Source organism: Filobasidium floriforme (assembly GCF_021052385.1).
Source record: "Filobasidium floriforme strain CBS 6241 chromosome Unknown HD553scaffold_4, whole genome shotgun sequence".
In the NCBI taxonomy this organism is placed as follows: Eukaryota; Fungi; Basidiomycota; class Tremellomycetes; order Filobasidiales; family Filobasidiaceae; genus Filobasidium; species Filobasidium floriforme.
The window spans coordinates 635,408-654,443 of NW_025763625.1; the positions used below are offsets into that span (position 1 = coordinate 635,408).

Here is a 19,036-nt window from a genome sequence, read left to right on the forward strand (position 1 = left end):
CGCCTACGAGCTATGAGTTACCCAAGCTACACGTCACGCGCGCGTCTTCGTCCACGTTGATCGCTGCAGGACGGGGGTGAACGCAACTTGCAACTTGCCCTTTGATCACTTCGACACATTCTCAATACATACCATCACTTCCTCTCGTAGCACACCAGGATCACCGGACAAGTTCATCGACTTGGCCTAAGTAAGAGTGGACCTGCACACGATGGCGCTTCCCATCTACGTACCATTGCTGTACGTGAGCATCCTCGTCGGATCACTGCTCCTGTTCAGCAAGTGGCATAGGAAGAGCAAAGAAGGTGCGTTCCATCTTCCGGTTCACTATCATCTCGTCTTGACCTCAAAACGTACGGTCTACTGACAATGCAATCGATACTCGAAATTTTCCGATAGCCGCCATCCTTACGACCGAACCATGGTTCCCGGTCCATAGACCTAGAGACCTCTACATCTCCCTCCTCTCGCAACAACAGACTCAACCCATCGACGACCGGATCCTCATGGCCGCCCTCCTTCTCCGTGCCTCTGAAGACGTACGCAGGATCCATCGTCTTCGAGTCTCCAAACAAGCTCTGGCGGCGCTCATCCAGTCCGGAGGACTGAACGAGGACGTACAAGCCAGGTTCGCCGCGGCGGAAAAGGAGATGGAGGCCGAGGTAGTTGATGTGGTCAGCGAGGCCAATAGTTACAGGCAAGGATGGGGACAGTGGGTGTTTGCTAGTGCGAGCGAGATGGTCGGAAGGGACAAGATCAAGGATGTCTTGAGTGGGATCGACAAGGTCAGGATGGAGGAAGGTCAGTCCCAGGTTCACGTCTCGTTTGTTTCAGGAACACCTGAACGAGGGGATTCTCATTCTTCGCTTCCGTTGATCGGGTATAGAGCGCAAATTCAAGATTCTCGACCCAACTTTCCGATCGGCCATCGCGCCGATGCCCATCTCGAACAACGGTCAACCCCAGATCCAGACCCCTGCGAAACCTAGCACCATGACCATGCAGGCCGCCCCTTCCACCTCTACTCCTACTGTGATTTCGACAAACACCGCCGCAGCCAGTCCTGTCCAGACGTCCGGATCGACGGGTCAATCGACCCCGGTCAAGAACAGCGGTACGTCCACCCCGGCGACCGGAACTGGGACAGGAGAAGTCACGCCCGATCTCAAGATGGTCGACGAGAAATCCGGTGACAACGCGAACGAAGTCGTTTCGAGTCTATCGACGCCCGTAAAAGGATCGAGCGGCAGCGGCAAGGTGAGTTGATGTCGCTGGCTTGGGGTCCTGCCAGATGGACGATGACCGGAAATGCGATCGTCTTCGTGTTTGTGTCGAACAGAGCACACCGGCTTCGGGCAAGAAGAAGAGCAAGAAACGATAATCTAACTGTGACCTAGTCATAGAGCGAGATCTATATCATGATCAGGATTGCCGGGTTGTCGAATGATGGAGTGTTTGGGGTTGCAGACAAGGTCTTTGGTAATCGGTCGCGCGAGCGATCCATGAATTGTCGACCAGCATGAATACGCATGATACCCAGTATTGAGAAGCAGGCATACTCAGGCGAAATGCATCCTTGAGGCTGATGAAAGTCCAGTCAATCTTTCACGCCGTGATGAGACCTCGCCGTGATGAGACCTGGCCGTCATAGTAGTCTTGACCCAGCCGATGACAGGGAGATGAGAAATGATGATTTCCATATGAGGCAGCTAAATGATAGCACCCCTTAGCAACATATGCCCGCCCCGGAAAGACGGAGACGAGGCGGATTGATCGAGCTCTGCAACTTCTGGTCGATATACATAAATGGAGCGCGGCGGTGTGTTGACCGCCGAATTCGGAGAGCGAACAAAGAGGGACTGCAATCTGACCTTCAAAATAACGTAGATTGTGACCATATTTGTCAAGGACCAGAGAAAGACATTTTCGCGTGGATACATTGATGATAAAATCGTAGAGGGAAAAGGTAAGGTCGTGAAGGGAAAACGTGAAATCGTGACGTAACGTGATGGTTCGTATTATATCCTAAAACTTGTGGCGGGTCTTGCTGGTTCACAGGTCAAACTCCGCCATAAGCTTCTCAAGGTCGAGGTCGACTGCGCCCCGGAGTATTGCCTCCAGGTCAGCTTTGTTCTTGTCCGAAAGTCCGGGATAGTGTCGTTGAACCTGCGGACTAGTCTTGGCCTGACACGTCTCAACTTTGTGGTAGAGATGCATCTTCATCGGGTCGTCGGCATTAGCAACCTCGTCGAGCTCATGATGATTGAAGGTGGAGCTTTGTGGCTGTTCTGGTGTCAGGACGAGCGTCCCGTTGGACGAAGTCGAGGTAGAGGCGGTCATGGCGGGGGCATCATGATCGAAGACGTCTCCTTCCTCTGGCACGGTTACAGCCGTAGTCGGCGAATCAGCGAGTTCACCTCCCGCCGGCGGTTGATGCAGCTGGTGTTGGTGGTATCGTTGGTTTGGGTATTGGTGTTGGTGTTGGTTCTGATATTGATATTGTTGCTGTTGCTGTTGTTGTTGTTGTTGTTCTTGTTGTTGTTGTTGTTGTTGTTGTTGGTACTGCTGCTGCATCTGTCTCAGCAGTAGACGAAGATCTCTGTTGTTTTCCTCGTGGTCCCGACAGTAAAGATACACTTGCGCCACGGTACCGCCCAGCATCTCGAGCGAGAAGTCGGCGACTCGAGCGAAAGCACCTCCGAGTTCCATGTCAGCGAAGCTCGGCATTCCCTGAATCCCTCCGGCAGCTTCGCGTACCCATGATTGACCCATAGCTTGGAGAAAGGCGACAAGAGCGTACCCAGCAGCGCCGTCGATCGGTGTGGAATCAGGTCGCAATTCTTGCCCGAGATTCATAGGCTGCGCATCCGCTCCTGTCCCATACAGGATCAAGTCATAAAGTGACATGTCTCGAACGACTGAGGCGATTTGTCCATTGACGGGTCCGATATCAACGTAGAGGTCTCCGTCAACGATAAGGGCACGTCGAAAGAACCGGCCGAACGCTAGAAACCCGAAAGTGGACCCAAACATCTCGTTTCCGTACGCAAGATATTTGAGAGCTTGGCAAAGGGCGGCGATCATCCACATCCTGTTTTTGAATTCGAGGTTTTCTGGCAGGAACTGTTTGATCTCTCCGAGGAGCAAGACTATTCGGAGGAATCGACGATCTGGATACAACGCAGCGTCGCGACCACCGATAAGGGCATGGCAGAGGAAGTCTGCGTGGCGAGCGCTCCGCCTAATCTGGTCAAGTACCGCGTTTGTGTTGATTGCCCAAAGCGAGAGATCGTCGAGGTCAGAACGATTGTCGTCGCTCATTTGAGGTCCAACTTGATCTCTAGCCTCATCGAATTCGCGGTTGACATCCGCATAGTCGCGTGCATAGAGCTCGCTGAGACCGGGTGTAGCGAGCGAGTTGAAGGTTGGCGTAGTTGCAGCAACGGCAACCATACGTCCTTGGGGTAAGAAGCCGCCGATCAATCCACGCCAACCGTCGACGCAATACTGGTGGTCTTGTTGCCTTTGGAAAAAGTTGTATAAGGGGTCCGCGGATTCATACATGAGTTCGTTTGCTACGGTCTTGAACTCGGAAGGATAAGGTGTCCCTGCGAGAGGGTTGCTAGGGGCGAGTTGAGGATCAAAAACGACGTAGCCATCGGGAATGGGGGGACGAGGCATCGTCGGGACGGAGGGATACTGTCACATCCGCAAGTAGATCAGTCACGAGCAGTAAAGTGGGCTGAGGCACTGTGAGATATATGCTTACTGTCTATAGGGATAGATGACCTCCACAATGGGCAGGTCTGCCGGCAAGCTATATTTTCCTAGATGCCTAGCGAGTGGTCGACCGTTGATCGATACGACGGCGATGGGATTGCCGACGACGATACGGGAGCGAGGACGATGGTTGATTAGATGATGATCTTCCCAAATGACTGATCGCTCGGGTGACAGACTAGGTGTATGAATCGATAAAGCAGAAGTGACAATACGATGGATGATCTGGATGACAATGAATGTTGAATGATGTTGATGAGATGACGAAAGGAGGTTTACCATTGGGGGGCGGGTGAGGCCAAATTTATTCACCCAACTGATCTGCGCGCGCCGAATGATATAGTATATAGAAATATAAAAAGTACCTTGCTGTACTCATCCAGGCAAAGCATAAGCGCGCGTACATGCACAGCTTACCCACCCATGTCCACATGCAGCCGGGTCAGATACCCTCATAAATCTCACGGCTATTGTCAGAGGAGATCTCCATAGAAGAGATTATCTGGCCGTTCGACCGACCTTGCATGATTGTAGGGCGGCGAGGCCGCGATCGCAAGTCGGCTTGAGCCTAACTCCGGCGGCTCTCGGTGCACCATCGCTTGCACACCCACAAGTAGACCTCGACTTAGCATTCTAGTCTCGAAATGATATTAGATGATACATAGAAGCGATGCGTCATCAGGCAGCAGCCAGGCAAATTTCTCGGAATCGTATCAGAATATTCCTGAAAATCGCTCTTCATGCCTCTGCATCAGTGTCCTCGGATGCTACCGGACATAGCGGCGCCCGTTGTTACAACCTCCGTCTCTACAGATGCATTCATTCTGATAAAGTCATCGTAACCTTCATGCCGACCTTGATGATCGGTCGTTTGTCATCCATGTCGTTACCCTCATCACGCCACATCATATGCGTTCCAAACAATATCCTACCGCGATGATCTCGGCGACGCTTTGCAATCGTCAAAAAGGTCTCGGGTGCCTTTTCGCCGGTCTCTTGGTCGATCGAGACCATCTGACACCGACGACAAGCGCTAAGAGGGATGAATGTATGCGGCCCGATCTGAAACCGGTACACTGCGTCTTCCTGAAACGCGCCCTCGGCCGCAAATCTGACATTTGCGGTCGGGCGGCCGATGACAAAATTGCCTCTGAACGACGATGCCTTGGCGATGAGGCCCCTAGTGTCACCCTCAGCGATCCAGTCGGATACCTTGTCGACGCTGTGCTGGTTCAAGAGCAGGAAAGGGCTCTCGTTGGACAGCAACAGCGGCACCCGATCGGTCGTCGGACCGCCCAGCTTGGAATGTCTACCGGGTCCGGCCTGTCGAGCCAACGCGCACGGCAACGAGAGGAAGTCGGACAGCATTTCATCGATTGCGCGGTACTTGTCGGATCGTTTGGGATTGACCGTGTCTACGCAGACCTGCATGGACGTATCTGTGAACTCGTTTTCCCCGTCTTCATCGAGATCGACGCTCAACTCCCGATCTCCCGCACGGACCACTAGCAGTCGCCGGCGAACGTCAATACACGGCTTGACGAGCGCCATCCGAGGATATCTCTTCTGCGACAACCCCTTGCCCGTCCGCTTGTCCATCAAGATCCACTCGCGATCATATTCGAGTCCATGCGGGGTCAACCTCCACTCCTCGTCCGGTTCGATCGTCTGACCCGCACAAGATTTGATCGGATACACCCTGATCTCGTTCAACTCGTATCCCTCGATCGAGCTCGCTGCCGGACTTTCGAGCCCTTCAGGTCCATCGAACACCCAGAAGCGCTTGACAAACGTCAGGAACGTGTCCACGTCTTCCGGCGTATTATACACCCCCAAGCTGATCCTCAGGCTTGCCGCGACGACGGCAGCATTGGCACTCTCGTCACATCCCATTCCAGCTTCGTACTGCCGGACGATCTCGTCCTCTCGTCCTTCCAACAGGTGATTGACGATGAAACCCGGATTACAGTGCCTCCCGCTACGTATGTGGATGTTTTGTACGCAGGCGAGTCGGTCGACCTCGGTAGGGGGGACAAGCCGGCCGGAAGGATGGACGATGTTAAAGTTGATGATCGGACCTTGGTCATTTTCGCCGTCGTCGGCATCCCAGTCGCTGGTATCTATATCTGCTTCTGAAGCGTCCGCCGCGTTCTCGATCCATCTTCTTCCGATCCGACTGTTCATGTAAATCCTGACCACTTTCTCTCCGTTCGCATGCGTCATCCTCCCAAGCCCGCCTACTAGCCGTCTCGTCAACCATCTCACGTACCTTCCCCTCTCCCTCACATCCTCCCCGAACAGCTTCGCCCAACAAGCAGGCCCATGCGATATCCCCACGATGCCGTGAACGTTGATCGACCCATCCTCTAGACTCTCTACCAGGTCGCTTTTCGGGACTTTCCACCCAGGTGCATCCTGCGGAATCGTGCCTCGACCTATACCGGGTGTGATCGCCTGCAGAGTCCCCCCACCCCAAAACCTTTTGCCCTCCACCAAGACTCCCGCGCTGGAACGTTTGACGAGTAACCCCCCTAGGCCGGTCGGGTAGCCGTAGATCTTGTAAAAGCTAAAGGTGATGAAATCCGGGGCGTCTGCATAGGGTATCTGGGATAGATCGAGGGTTTGGGAGGGGGAGAGGTAGGAGGCTGCGTCGAGGAGGATGTATGTACGGGTGTCGTCTCGATCATCGGTATCATGGGCGTGTTGGTCACTATCATCATCGGGTTGACGAAATCGGGTGGACCGGCGGATGTGAGAACAGAGCTCGGGAGTGAAATACCGTCTTCCGGAAGCGTTGCATTGTGCTGGGAATCCGATCAGGCGGGACCTTGACCGTGGTCGTGCTCGCGATGATGTTGCAGATCTCCCGACGGTCCGTTCTCCTGTCAGAGTCGACGGTGGTCTTGTACTCGAGGTCGCTGATGATGGAGATCGTTCCTTTGTCTGAGCGGACCCTGACGATCCTGCCTTTGCCATCGACCCCGCCACCTCGTCCATTGAGAAGACCCCCACCTTGCCTCCGGCACCTCCAGCCAGATCCCTTACCCCGAGCAGACTCGTATGCGCCTCATCTGCCACCCAGAATTCCCGTTTCATAGCCGGATCGGAGCCCCCGGTATGGGGGCAGAAGAAGGACTCGCCGACCAGCTTCAAAGAGGCCGTACACCCGCTTGTAAAGACCAGGTCCCAACCCTCTCCTCCTGTACTTCCTCCGCCGTCCGAGACGAGATGAAACAAGCTCCTCTTGACTTGTTCCCTTATGTCCGCGATCTTCTTGGCCGTAAACTCTGCCGAGGCCGAGTGGGAATGTGGATTGGAGTAGAGGTTCGTGCATAGGTCTTGTACGTGCGCTTGCGGGAGAGAGGTTGGGTAGGGTGGAGAGGCGGCAGAATCCAGATATGTCAGGTCTAGGAGAATTTTTTCGTGAAATCAAGATCAAGGCAAGAGTCGTTCGAGTATATGAGGAGATGGCTCTTGTGCTTCAAATTCGATGTGGAATGGGACAAGGGGCTTACCTCGGAGCGTGGGGAAATCCGACTCCCTAGCACACCTGACTTGAGCTGCAAACTTTTCAGCGGGCGAGACGAGGAGTCGAGGCTCATCCTGCTCGTCTTGTATCGAAGCGGAATCCAAGGTCGAGCTCGTGGTCGATCTCGATCCCGAAGCGGCGGAACTCGAGTCGTATTCGGAGCTGACCGGGTTGAGAGGCGTCGAGGTCGAGGCATATCGAGCGGATGCGTGGGACAGGAACTTGTAGAGGATGTCCATCTCTGCTGATGAGACGATGATGCCTACAGTATTGTCGAGAACGCAACGTAGAGTAGATCGATGATGTGTAGAGATGCGAGATGTACAGTGTGAGACCGCCTCTCTCTCTCTTGTTCGTAGTGCTATCTCTCTCTCGGCAATCATGGGCGGCAGAAGTACCGGATGCAAATTTCACTCAGCCACGTGTAGAATCTCCGCCCTCCTGCTGCTCGCTGCTGTGCGTTGTGCCTGGAATGATCCGATCATATCGGGGCCACGTGCATGCGAGAGATATGATCGGATGCAAATAGATAGCTGTCTCTCTCTCTCTCTCGGAGATGAGCGACCTAACCGGAGGGAGGAGAGGTGCATGGCCCCCGTGTTGATCGGAGGAGAGGCGATTGGATGGGAATGAACGACATGATGATAGCGACCACTTCACATACCATCATCCTCCATCCTCCATCAGCTGATACAACAATCCATCCATCATCTTCATAACTTGTCGTGACTTGTTCGAAAGGGGACATCCCATAAAGGAACGTCGACCGAGAAGCAACCACGAGCAGGTGAACAACGACGAGGGCGGCGACTGTAATCTCGATCGACAAATTACACCATATATACCATCGCCATACCCCATACCATCACCGTTCGCCACAACTACACCTCTTCGCTGGTGATCATAGCATCTCAACGACATACCTGCAGCAAATCGCTCGTATCACTTTCACGAAACCCAGCCATGCCTTCCATGCCAGACACATCTACGGTGACGACCCACGGTCTCCCCCTCCCGGCCTCGTTCCGCTCATCGACACTCGTGTTCGCCCTCAACTCGACCAAGATCGTACTAGACAATCCTGACCCGGACTTGACCCTGTTGGAGTTTATCAGGGCGCAAGGGTTCACGGGGACCAAGTTGGGTTGCAACGAGGGTGAGTCGCGGCGTAACATGGCATGAGATTCTAGAAAGATTGAAGATCATCAGAGGCTGACCAAGACGCAATGTCTTGTGTACAATCTCCACAGGCGGTTGTGGAGCATGTACGGTCGTCATGGGAGAACTCGAACCCCTCACCCTCTCTCCCACCGCCGCTTCCTCTTCTTCCTCCCCAGCCTTACGGCCCCGGTACAAATCAGTCAACGCCTGTCTCCTCCCCCTGATAGCAGCACACGGCTCACATATCCTCACCATCGAAGGCTTGGGTACTTCTTCCAAACCTCACGCCCTACAGGAGCGGTTCGGCAAGGCCGGGTGGTTCCAGTGCAGTGCTTGTGCGAGTGGGATCATCATGGCCTTTTATGCGCAACTGAGGGGCGCGCTCGAGGAGCCTTTGGATCTCGGGTTCGAAAAGGCTAGCGACGATGGGATGAAGAAGCAGAGGGGTTTGACCGAGAAGGAAGTGGAAGAAGGGTTCGATGGAAACCTGTGTCGGTGTACCGGGTATCGGTGCCTGTTGGACGTCGCCAAGACGTTTGCGGTTGATTACAAGCCTCTACCGAACATCCTCATCGAGTCGTCAAATGAGGGTGTGGATGGTCGTGGTACGAACGGTACGAACGGGCACGCCAATGTTCACCTTGATGGTGATGACAACGACATCGACCCAGATGTACTCGCCAAGAAACCAGAGGACGACATAGTCCCGATCAAAGAGGCCACTGCGATCGGCGGTGGAAAAGGCACAGCGACGGGCGTCTTGGAAAAAGACCGTCAAACCGGCGCGCCAGTGCTCTGTGGGAAAGGATCGGACTGTTGCAAGAACAAACCGGGGTCCGGATGCAACGGGGACGACGATGGCGATGAGAAGAGCAAGCCAAAGACCATCCCAGGGATCCCAGTGTTCTCTTTCAAGCCCTATTCGCCCGATGCCGAGCCGATCTTCCCGCCTTGGTTGAAAAAGTATCAAGGATTCCGAGGCAAGGATCTGGTATTGGTGCAGAAACGACGAGAGCCTGTCGAGATCGCCGAGGAGCTCGACAACGAGGACGACAGCGGCGAGGGGCGGACGACGGTTTCGCCCTCTCCGCTGGGCAACGTCTGGCTCCGCCCAGGATCGCTCGCCTCGCTCATCGACGTCATGCGACGTTACCCTGGTGCCAAGATCCGGAGTGGGAACACCGAGACCGGAATCGAGGTCAGGTTCAAGGCGAGCCGATTCGCTGTCTCTGTCTACGTGTCGGACCACATCCGAGACTTGGCCACCATTCGCACGGGCCAGGAGGGGCTGCACATCGGCAGCGCATTGTCACTCAGCGACTTGGTCAAGGTCTGCAAGGGGTTGAAGGTGACCAATGATTTCAAGGAACAGAGGGGCAAGGTCATGGTCCTCGATTCGATCCTGGATAACCTGCAACATTTCGCCAGCAACCAGATTAGAAACGTCGCCTGTCTCGCCGGCAACATCACGACGGCTTCACCCATCTCGGATCTGAACCCCATCTGGGTGGCTACGGGCGCCACTCTCAAGTTTGTGGATGCTGAGGATGCCGACAGCGATGTACCCGAGGAAAAGAGTGTCAACATGCGAGACTTTTTCTTGGGCTATCGAAAGACCGCTCTGCCACGAGGTGCTGTTGTGACCAACCTGTTCGTTCCATTGCCCGACGAATCTGCAGATGGGAGCAAGAGGGTGTTCACCCGAGCCTACAAGCAGAGCAAGCGCAAGGACGACGATATCGCCATCGTTACCTGTTGTCTCCGCATCGAGATCGAGGACAAGACGATCACCGACGTCAGGCTCGTTTATGGTGGGATGGCGCCGACGACCGTCGAGAGCAAGGAAACGCAGGCTTGGTTGACGGGCAAGCAGGTCGGCAATGATGCCGCCTTCTATGGCGCGCTCGAGAGGCTGTCCGGGGTAGATTTCCCCTTGCAATACGGCGTACCAGGGGGGATGGCTGTTTACCGGAAGAGTCTCGCCATGGGATTCTTTGCCAAGTTTTGGGCGGAGGTGACGACCGAGCTCGGGGTGAAAATGGATTCCGGACGGATCGACTTGTCGGATCTGCTCGACAGCGAAATCCATCGTGGTCTCTGTACCGGCAAGCAAGACTTGGAAGACGTCGTCCTCGCCAAAAAGGCCGGACAGTCCATTCCTCACCTGGCACACCTCAAGCACGTCACGGGGGAAGCGCAGTATTGCGATGACATTCCGCGTCAACACAACGAACTCATCGGCGCCTTGGTCTTTTCGCAAAAACCTCACGCCAAGATCCTCTCGATCGATTCCGAGGTTGCGCTCGAGATGGACGGCGTACACGATTTCGTCACGGTCAAGGATCTCCCTGGATCCAACATCTGGAACCCGCCCGCCATGGACGAAGTCCTCTTTGCCGAAGAAGAGGTGTTCACCTGCGGTCAGGTCATTGGAGTCGTCCTCGCCGAGACCAAGAACCAGGCTCAAGCCGCAGCGCGAGCCATCAAAGTCGAGTACGAAGAGCTGCCTTACATCCTCACGATTGATGAGGCGATTGCGGCGGATAGCTTTTTCAAGCCACGACCCAAGTTGGAACGTGGGGATATCAGCAAGATCGACGAGGCGGACCACGTACTCGAGGGTTGGTGGCGAATGGGTGGACAGGAGCAATTTTACATCGAAACCAACGCGACCCTCGCCATCCCGCATCCCGAGGACGAGATGGAGGTGTTTAGCAGCACTCAGAATCCTTCCGAGACTCAAGTGTTTGTGGCATCAGGTAACTACTGTTCAGTTTGAGACATCTGACAGACATCGGAGCTGACTGGCCCTCTCATTGCAGCGCTTGGTATCCCTCAGAACCGTGTGACGACCCGTGTACGACGGCTCGGCGGCGGTTTCGGTGGCAAAGAGAGCCGATCGATCTGCCTCGCCGCTCAGATGGCAGTCGCGGCCAACAAGACCCGTCGTCCAGTTCGATGCATGCTCGATCGAGATGAAGACATGATCTCGACCGGTCAACGTCACCCATTCGCTGCCAAATATCGTGTCGGATTCAACAAGGACGGCACGCTCGTCGGTCTCGATGCCCAGATATATAACAATGGAGGCTGGAGTCAGGATCTGAGTCAGGCCGTACTCGAACGTGCCATGACGCATTCCGACAATTGTTATATGATTCCGAACATCCGGATCCAAGGCAAGATTTGCAAAACGAACACCATGTCTAACAGCGCTTTCCGAGGATTCGGTGGTCCGCAGGTGAGTCCTTAAATCCCGATGCGACTACAGCAGAACAAAGTCTGACTTTTGCCGCTCTACCGCAGGGAATGATGATGAACGAATGCATCATGACTCGAGTTGCTGAAAAGCTTGACATGCCCGTCGAGACGCTCCGTGAGAAGAACATGTACAAGGAGGGCGACAGGACACACTTTGGACAAGAGATTCTCGATTGGAACGTTCCAACGCTGTTCAAGCAGGTGCGAGAGTCGAGCGACTTCGACAAGCGCAAGGCTGCGGTCCAGGCTTTCAACGCCAAGCATAAATACAGGAAGCGCGGTATAAGTATACTGCCAACGAAGTTTGGGATCAGTTTCACAGCCATCTTCCTGAATCAAGCACACGCGCTCGTCAACATCTTCCAACACGATGGATCTGTCAGCTTGTGGCATGGTGAGTCAAGGTTGCCTTGACCCTGTTCTGCATAAGGGTGATTCTGATCTATTTTCCGGCTCCCTTAAGGTGGTGTCGAGATGTAAGTCAGACTTACAAGAGACGGATGCAATGGGCGAAACTGACCTTTCTTACACTGTATAGGGGCCAAGGACTCCACACGAAGATGGCGCAAGTCTGCGCTACTGAGCTCGGCTGCCCCATCGAAAAGATTCACATCATGGAAACCAACACAATGACCGTTGTTAATACATCTGCCACTGCGGCCAGTGCGGGATCGGATCTCAACGGCATGGCCATCAAGGACGCCTGTGAGCAGCTCAACGCGAGGCTTGCGCCATATCGAGAGAGGATGCCCAACGCGACATGGGCAGAAATGGCGCACGCAGCGTTCTTTGATCGAGTCAACCTGCAGGCGCACGGCCACTACCAGACGCCCGAGATTGGCTATTCATGGATCACTGGCGAGGGAAAGCCGTTCTTCTATTTCACTCAAGGGGCGGCCGTCTCAGAGGTAGAGGTAGATGTCCTAACAGGGGACCATATGATCGTCCGTAGTGACGTTCACATGGATATCGGGCGGAGCATCAACCCAAGCATTGATGTTGGGCAGATTGAAGGCGCGTTCACACAAGGTAAGCAAGAAGAGTCTGATCGTTATACTACGCTGTTAACTGATCGGTCCTATGCACGTAGGCTATGGATTGACCACCATGGAAGAGAGTCTCTGGCTCAACAATGGTCAACTCGCCACGCGTGGACCAGGTAAGTCGAGACTGTACCTCATAGGAGATCAGCGCAGCCAAAGCTGACTCGTTGTCCACCAGGTGCCTACAAGATCCCTGCCGCGCTCGATACGCCACGCGAGTTCAATATTTCCTTCCTGAAAGCAAAAGACGCCAAGACTGCTCATCTGCGGACCATCCAGAGCTCGAAAGGGGTAGGAGAGCCGCCTCTATTCCTGGGCAGTTCGGTTTTCTTCGCCATCAAGCATGCGCTCACATCGGCCCGAGCAGACAATGGAATCAAGGGGGACTGGACATTGGATTCTCCTGCCACCTGCGAGCGGATCCGAACTTCCACCGGGGACTCTCTGTTGGCCATGGCTGCGAAAGGATCTGAAAAGAAGGATGGGGACAAGTCGTTCTTTGTGTCGATTTCCTAGAGGAATCGCGCCGCTTTGTCGAATCGCCTGACCCGTTGTATCACCGCGAAAACAAAGGCAAGAGCCTCAAGTTGTATTGCATGACCTGCATCATTTACATATCACGGTGCGCCGGCTTTCAATCGCTATATATTCAGCGTTTTTACAGTCATGTCGTGCTCGAGTCGCACCGGTGGAGTGTTCAAGCAAAGCGCGAAGAGGAATCTGCCAGACAAACCTGATTGTGACGTTGTTTCAGAAAGGAACGTCATGTGTATGCAAATTGATCGTCAGATCGTCTGACAGCTATCCAAAGCAGGCGAATCAAAATCAGACGATTCTTCAGATTGGATCATCAGGTCAATGTGCTCGTCGCTTTGCTCTCTGGTTCGAGGATTCAAGCAATAGTTCTGCCTTGTTGAGCATGGTCATTGGGTTGAAGATTGCCGGATCTAAAGAATCTCGCTCCCTCCTGGGAGTCCCCTCGTCCTGAAGTTCCTAAATAAGAGGTGTTTGGAAGTTGCAATCAAAGTAGAGACTCGTTAAATCAAGAGGTCTAAAGAGTCGAAGTTCAAAGAGGGTTTTAAGTTCAAGCAGAGAAGGCTACTTTAGTGGCAAAGCTGGGGGGGACTCAAGCAGAGAGAGCTTCGTGGATGAAGGTCGGCATCGGAATAGTACTCTCAAGCTGGATCGAGACACACATATATAAATTATCCCTCCGTATTACCCTGCCCGCTTTTCATGTCATATGCAAAGGGCGCTTGGTCGCTCGCAGCCTTTACGGTCATCTTTTAAGGGGTATCATGGCCTTGTTGTGACATTCTCGTCACAAAAGCCAAACACGCTAGTATTCGATACAGCGTAACGCAAGCGTTGCATGTATTCTCACTCTGGGTGGACCTCTTCCTCAATTTGGACTCTTCGGGAATCGCAGTGCTCATTGTCCCATGCGGAACGACGACGACGACGACGCCGTCGGCGGTCCTTCTCCATCCTCTTCCACCTTTCTCGGGGTGGGAATCGCCAAATTGAAAGGCTTGCGAGGTACTGCGCTCGAGAACGCCTCCCGGTCGTCGTATCCGGAGTAATGATTCTGCAACGGCGGATGGCTCGACGACACAGGCATGAACGGCCGGGTAGACAAGGCTGGAGGCCGGTTGCTTGACCCGTCTAGCTGATCGTACAGGTTGTCAGCGTGCGGTGCGACTGGATTGTTGTTGTGGCTGTTGACCGGTGCGGCGAAACGCTTGAGGCTAAAGTTGGCCGGATCCGATGGTCCCATATATCCCCCTGGCGTGGTCGGCAAGATGCCTTCCGAGAGCATGCTCGGGAGACGTCCGAAGGACATCGGTGGAAGCCCTCCGTCGTCGCCACCGTACCGGATGCCGTCCTCAAACGCGACTCCACCGACCAGCCGCACGTCTTCGTCCGCGTCCACTGTTGACGTTGTCGTTGGCTCCGCATCCAGAGGTATCCCTGACCAGATAGAAGACCGTTTGAGGACCCTGCCTATCGGGGGCAACAAGACTTTGCCGTCCGCCCTCGATATCGAATGGGAAGGTTCTCCGCTCTCGTGCGTTGGTATCGGCTCGTCCCCTGTTCCATCCATATACCCGTCCATGTAATCCTCGGCACCGCCATCCTGTCGTCCCATAGCCGAGCCCGATGACCGTCTTGACTGCACCGGGTCAATGCGCATCACCGCCATCGCCGAACCAGGAACGTCCCCGCCAGCCTCAGCCAGTTTCGGCCTAGTCCTCGCTGGCGGCCGTCGATTCCCCTCGTTCCCTCCATTACCATCCGCTGCCTTGCGTTTCCGTCCTCCCCTTCCGGCTGCACCATCCTGCCTCAACTTGATCTTGAATCCTTGCGACGCGAAATGTCGCGTCAAGGCCGTGCTCTCTTTCATTCCCTTGAACTGTTTCGGCGAGAACACCTCGAACGGTTCCGAAACACACGCCGCTAATCCTCGTTCTTGCCCACTGTTCGAGAACGGTCACGTATGAGCAGTCTTGATCGTCGTCACGGGGGGACAGGTTGTAATCGCTCGCGCTCGCTCGGCTGACCTGATTGTTTCGAACAGTTCGAATCGAAGTCGAAATACTCCGGGGACTCTGACGCTCAACTTCCCAAACACGGCGAAAACGCCCATCTGGCCGTAGAGGTCTTGCAGCTGATCGAGACCCTGAGTCGTCTCCCCCGTCGTCGCATCTGCTCCCTGTGCTAGACGTCGTTCCTCGAAGTCGAACGGATCGGAATGGTCCGACGGCTTGTTACGTTGCACGGTGGGCGTCGCCGAGACGACGATGGCTCGTACCCTTACGGATGCGACTACCATTTCCCTATGCAAGGTGATCAGATGGCAGTTTGACTCCGAAACCTGAGAGTGTCAGGGAACTCACTCTATGCTCTGTCCTGATCGGGTCAGCTTGACGACGGGCGGTGGATCGACCGGCCGTCTGTCGACTGTGTAACGAGAGCATGAGCAAACCCGATATGACTGTACGATCTATACCCCAGCACGTACTCGTCTCGTTTTCCTCCTTGAAGGAACATAACCTCGCCCTCTCTGGCTGCTGTACCACGCTCAACTGCCATCCCTCCCGCCCTAAGGGTCCTGTACTGATGATATCCGGTCCCGAGATGCCATCCTCGTGGCCGTCCGCTTGCCGACGCGACCCACCGTCGACCATCCTCGAACCCGCAGGTGCTGCCGTTGAACTGCCTCTTCGCGACGATTTTGGTCCCGGTCCAGGCTCAGCCGATGTCGAAGCGGCAGATTCGAGCACTGGGGGTGCCATAGGAAACATGCTGATAGCGTTGCCATGCATCATGTCGCCGTGTCGTCGCGGTTGAGGGTAGATCGATGTCGGGTAAGGGTTTGGAGGGAGAAACAATCCCGATGTGTGAGGAATCAATGAGAGTCCTGATGCCGGTGGAGGCGGGGGTGAATGTCTGTTGAAATGTTGCGATCCGAGAGCGGATAATGGTAGTTGGCCGGGGGTCGATCCTGTCGCGAAGCCGTCGATCGATTCTCTCCTGAGCGGGTTCATCAACGTCAAAGGAGGTAATGGACCGTGTTGTCGATCCGTCGGGGGAGGTGGAATCCATCTACCCAGATCAGGTGATTGTCCGATGGTCGGGAAAGGCGATGTCGAGTGAGGCGGAGAAGAAACGGGTCCCGGTTGAGATGATGACGTAGTGGACGTAGATGAAGGAAAACTTCGCAAACGGGATGGCACACGATCGGGTCGGGTGTAAGAATGCGACGCTGAGGATGCAGCTGGCTTGATGTAGCTATCGTTTCTATGGTAGTAGTGATCGCTAAGATGTTGAAGATTGTTGTTGGTGTTATTGTTGGACGTCGAGAGCATCGAGGACGATTGTAGCGACATCGAGACGTCGTCGTCGACGTTGTTGTGAGGCGAGGAAGGCGACGCGAAATTCAAAACGGTTGAAGGCCTTGAAGGCGAACCTCCTCCTCCTCCTCCTCCTTGACCTCCTCCTTGACCTCTGTACTGGCCGTACTGCACATCATCGCGACGACGAGATGCTCTATACTCCGTCGCACCCTCGTCATCGTCATCTCGCATGCTTGTCCTATGATATGGATTGGCCGGTCCTTCAATCTCGGCGCCATCTCCATCTCGGTGGTAAGGTGGAAACGAACGACTCTCGGGATTGGTAGGAGACCGGTCCATGCTAGGTCGATCGGGTAGATCGTTACGACCTAGACCTGGTTCGAGAGACTCGACTTCGACCCGCAGATGATGACTATTTCAGGAAGAGGCTCCGGGCCAGATCGTCCTGCGTATCCGGGCGTCTATGTCGTCGTCGATTTTTGCTAGTACGAATGTCGAACCTTTACCAATCGAGTCTAGCTAGAGTACGCGAATGAGGTCTTTGTACGGTACAGCGATCGTCAGACCTGGCCGCGTCGAACGATCTTGCGATGTATTGTCGACGATGGTACCAGTGTGCAAGAGTGTGACGATGAGACGCAAGGGATGACGACGTGAGAGAGGTGGGGGGGGGTTCTTTCGGTCCCGACGATTCCCTTTCGCGGGTGCGTGTTCGATGGATACGGTTTGTCACTCTAGATCGGACTTTTTTCCCTCGCTTGTGGTTTGGTGGGTGATGGATGGATGGGGCGGATGAAGCACGTACGCAGCGGAACAAAACGACCGGTGACCTGACAGGGAGACGAATCGCGAATGAGAAACCGACGAGTTTTGTTGTTTGCCAGACGTATGAGATGACCGGTTCCAAGAAAGTGATTGAGCGTGGGGAGAGAGGTACACAGATCCGAGGCTGACGCTGCGGTGCTAGATTACGGTTGCCGGTCTCGCACACTCGGCAAGAATTGTCGTGCGTGTCTGAGGAAAAAGCTTCGAGCTAATCAATCGATCATTCGTTCCGACCTTCCCGCTCGCCGCCTGGTTCACCTCATGAGCACCTCGCCGGCCCATGCAACCCCCAGCGAGCAGGAGCGCAGGAGACGATGATGTGAGCAACACGAGCGGTAGAGGGAGCAGGTCAGTCTCGGACCGCCGAGCGAGGGGGCTATCGTTGTGGTCGCTCAAGACTGGCAGGCAGAGCTCGGCGGTCCCGATGGAAGCGGGTCTATCGGTTAGTATCCCTCGCGTGGATGACCTCGTGTACTGTACTCGAACCTCGGGTGCTCGGTAGAGACACACGCGTTTCGATGATCCACGCCACCTCCCTTTCGGCGGTTGAAGCTGGTATGAAACGAAGGACGCGGTCTCATTTGACATCACCGCTAGCAGTTCGGTCGTCCCGATCGCTGCTGCCGGCAGTCCCGAAGACGAAAGCTGGAATCTGGGATACCGGATTCCCATTTCATTCGGTGATCATACTTGTCGCTTGTCGCTGGATCGCTGGGATCGGTGGTTTCTGGTTGTGCGAGGACAAGAGAGCGTGTACGCGTTGGGGCTCTCGATCCACCAAAACTCGCATCGCCCTTCTTTTTTGTACTCTTCGGGGACTGTTTCGCAACGAGGCGTAGAACAGTTGAAAGGGTGACAAACCCTTTGATCGGTTCGAGCCCCCTGTGTCGCGTGTACGAGAAATTGCTTCCGTCACACACCCTCGAAATGGGCTCAAATATATCTTCGCAACATCATAAATTCATAAACTATACTTTATGACCAGGGGCCAAATGCCGGGTAAGACGAGATGCAAACACAGAACCACCAGATCCTAACAGACAAAATTTCACTAGCGGAAGCTCGCGTGCGAGCATTTGTCGTTTCAACAGGGCTGGTCGCCCTGAGTGCAGTAGATCTATCGAAACCTGCAAAGCCGACGCCTCCAGAGGCGATGTTGTCATACATCGTAACCATCTTTCCATTTTACTGTGACGAACATAGAGGACCTGAGAGTTTGGGAATCTGATGATCAATCAACGATCGCGCCGGATCCGTCGATTTTATTTGGAGGCTTGGTCATTTGCATTGTGCCCTATGAGGCTGTGTTCAGTAGCCGTGCCAGACGCGTATCTGCTTTGCGCTTTGAAACATACCCATATCTGAGTGGAAATCAGCCCGTTTTGAAATTTGGTTTGGAGTTGAAAAGTTGATAAATGGTATGAGAGCCTGATATGGCGGAAGACGAGAGCTCGCAAGCATGATCAAATACCCAGTACGCAGTTCCGGAGGGTTCTTTGGCAACCTCATATCCATACAATCGAGAGCTTGGCAGGCATCGAACGCTAAAATATCGCGATGTCTTGATCGCTTCACCCTGT

The 19,036-nt window shown here is 54.4% G+C and overlaps 6 protein-coding genes across 6 annotated transcripts; 2 read left to right on the top strand and 4 right to left on the bottom strand.

Moving 5' to 3' along the window:
• The first annotated feature begins 79 nt into the window (after positions 1–79).
• HD553DRAFT_306465 (Pre protein translocase subunit Sec66-domain-containing protein) lies at positions 80–1,699 on the top strand. Its single transcript, XM_046179278.1, has 3 exons — positions 80–305; positions 400–801; positions 887–1,699. The coding sequence occupies exons 1-3, from the start codon at positions 212–214 to the stop codon at positions 1,264–1,266; spliced, it is 876 nt and encodes a 291-aa protein (XP_046038857.1). The 5' UTR covers positions 80–211; the 3' UTR covers positions 1,267–1,699.
• Positions 1,677–3,990, bottom strand: HD553DRAFT_306467 (uncharacterized protein). The gene is made up of 2 exons (XM_046179279.1): positions 3,770–3,990; positions 1,677–3,699 (listed from the first exon to the last, which is right to left on the bottom strand). The coding sequence occupies exon 2, from the start codon at positions 3,679–3,681 to the stop codon at positions 2,053–2,055; it is 1,629 nt and encodes a 542-aa protein (XP_046038858.1). The 5' UTR covers positions 3,682–3,699; positions 3,770–3,990; the 3' UTR covers positions 1,677–2,052.
• Positions 3,991–4,257: 267 nt separating this feature from the next.
• HD553DRAFT_348309 (uncharacterized protein) lies at positions 4,258–7,595 on the bottom strand. The gene is made up of 2 exons (XM_046183368.1): positions 7,296–7,595; positions 4,258–7,187 (listed from the first exon to the last, which is right to left on the bottom strand). The coding sequence occupies exons 1-2, from the start codon at positions 7,546–7,548 to the stop codon at positions 4,600–4,602; spliced, it is 2,841 nt and encodes a 946-aa protein (XP_046038859.1). The 5' UTR covers positions 7,549–7,595; the 3' UTR covers positions 4,258–4,599.
• A 398-nt stretch (positions 7,596–7,993) lies between these two features.
• Positions 7,994–13,424, top strand: HD553DRAFT_306469 (putative xanthine dehydrogenase). The gene is made up of 8 exons (XM_046179280.1): positions 7,994–8,465; positions 8,560–11,229; positions 11,293–11,711; positions 11,777–12,125; positions 12,195–12,207; positions 12,270–12,760; positions 12,822–12,890; positions 12,953–13,424. Exons 1-8 carry the CDS (start codon positions 8,273–8,275, stop codon positions 13,288–13,290), a joined length of 4,542 nt encoding a protein of 1,513 aa, XP_046038860.1. The 5' UTR covers positions 7,994–8,272; the 3' UTR covers positions 13,291–13,424.
• A 1,685-nt stretch (positions 13,425–15,109) lies between these two features.
• On the bottom strand, positions 15,110–15,607 carry HD553DRAFT_268581 (velvet factor-domain-containing protein; the record flags this gene model as incomplete). The annotated part of the gene is made up of 2 exons (XM_046177586.1): positions 15,110–15,251; positions 15,336–15,607. Coding segments are annotated over 2 exons (414 nt in total), but the record flags the coding sequence as incomplete, so codon positions are not given.
• A 15-nt stretch (positions 15,608–15,622) lies between these two features.
• HD553DRAFT_177132 (uncharacterized protein) lies at positions 15,623–17,190 on the bottom strand. The gene is made up of 2 exons (XM_046176932.1): positions 15,797–17,190; positions 15,623–15,735 (listed from the first exon to the last, which is right to left on the bottom strand). Exons 1-2 carry the CDS (start codon positions 16,968–16,970, stop codon positions 15,668–15,670), a joined length of 1,242 nt encoding a protein of 413 aa, XP_046038862.1. The 5' UTR covers positions 16,971–17,190; the 3' UTR covers positions 15,623–15,667.
• Between the last annotated feature and the right edge of the window lie 1,846 nt (positions 17,191–19,036).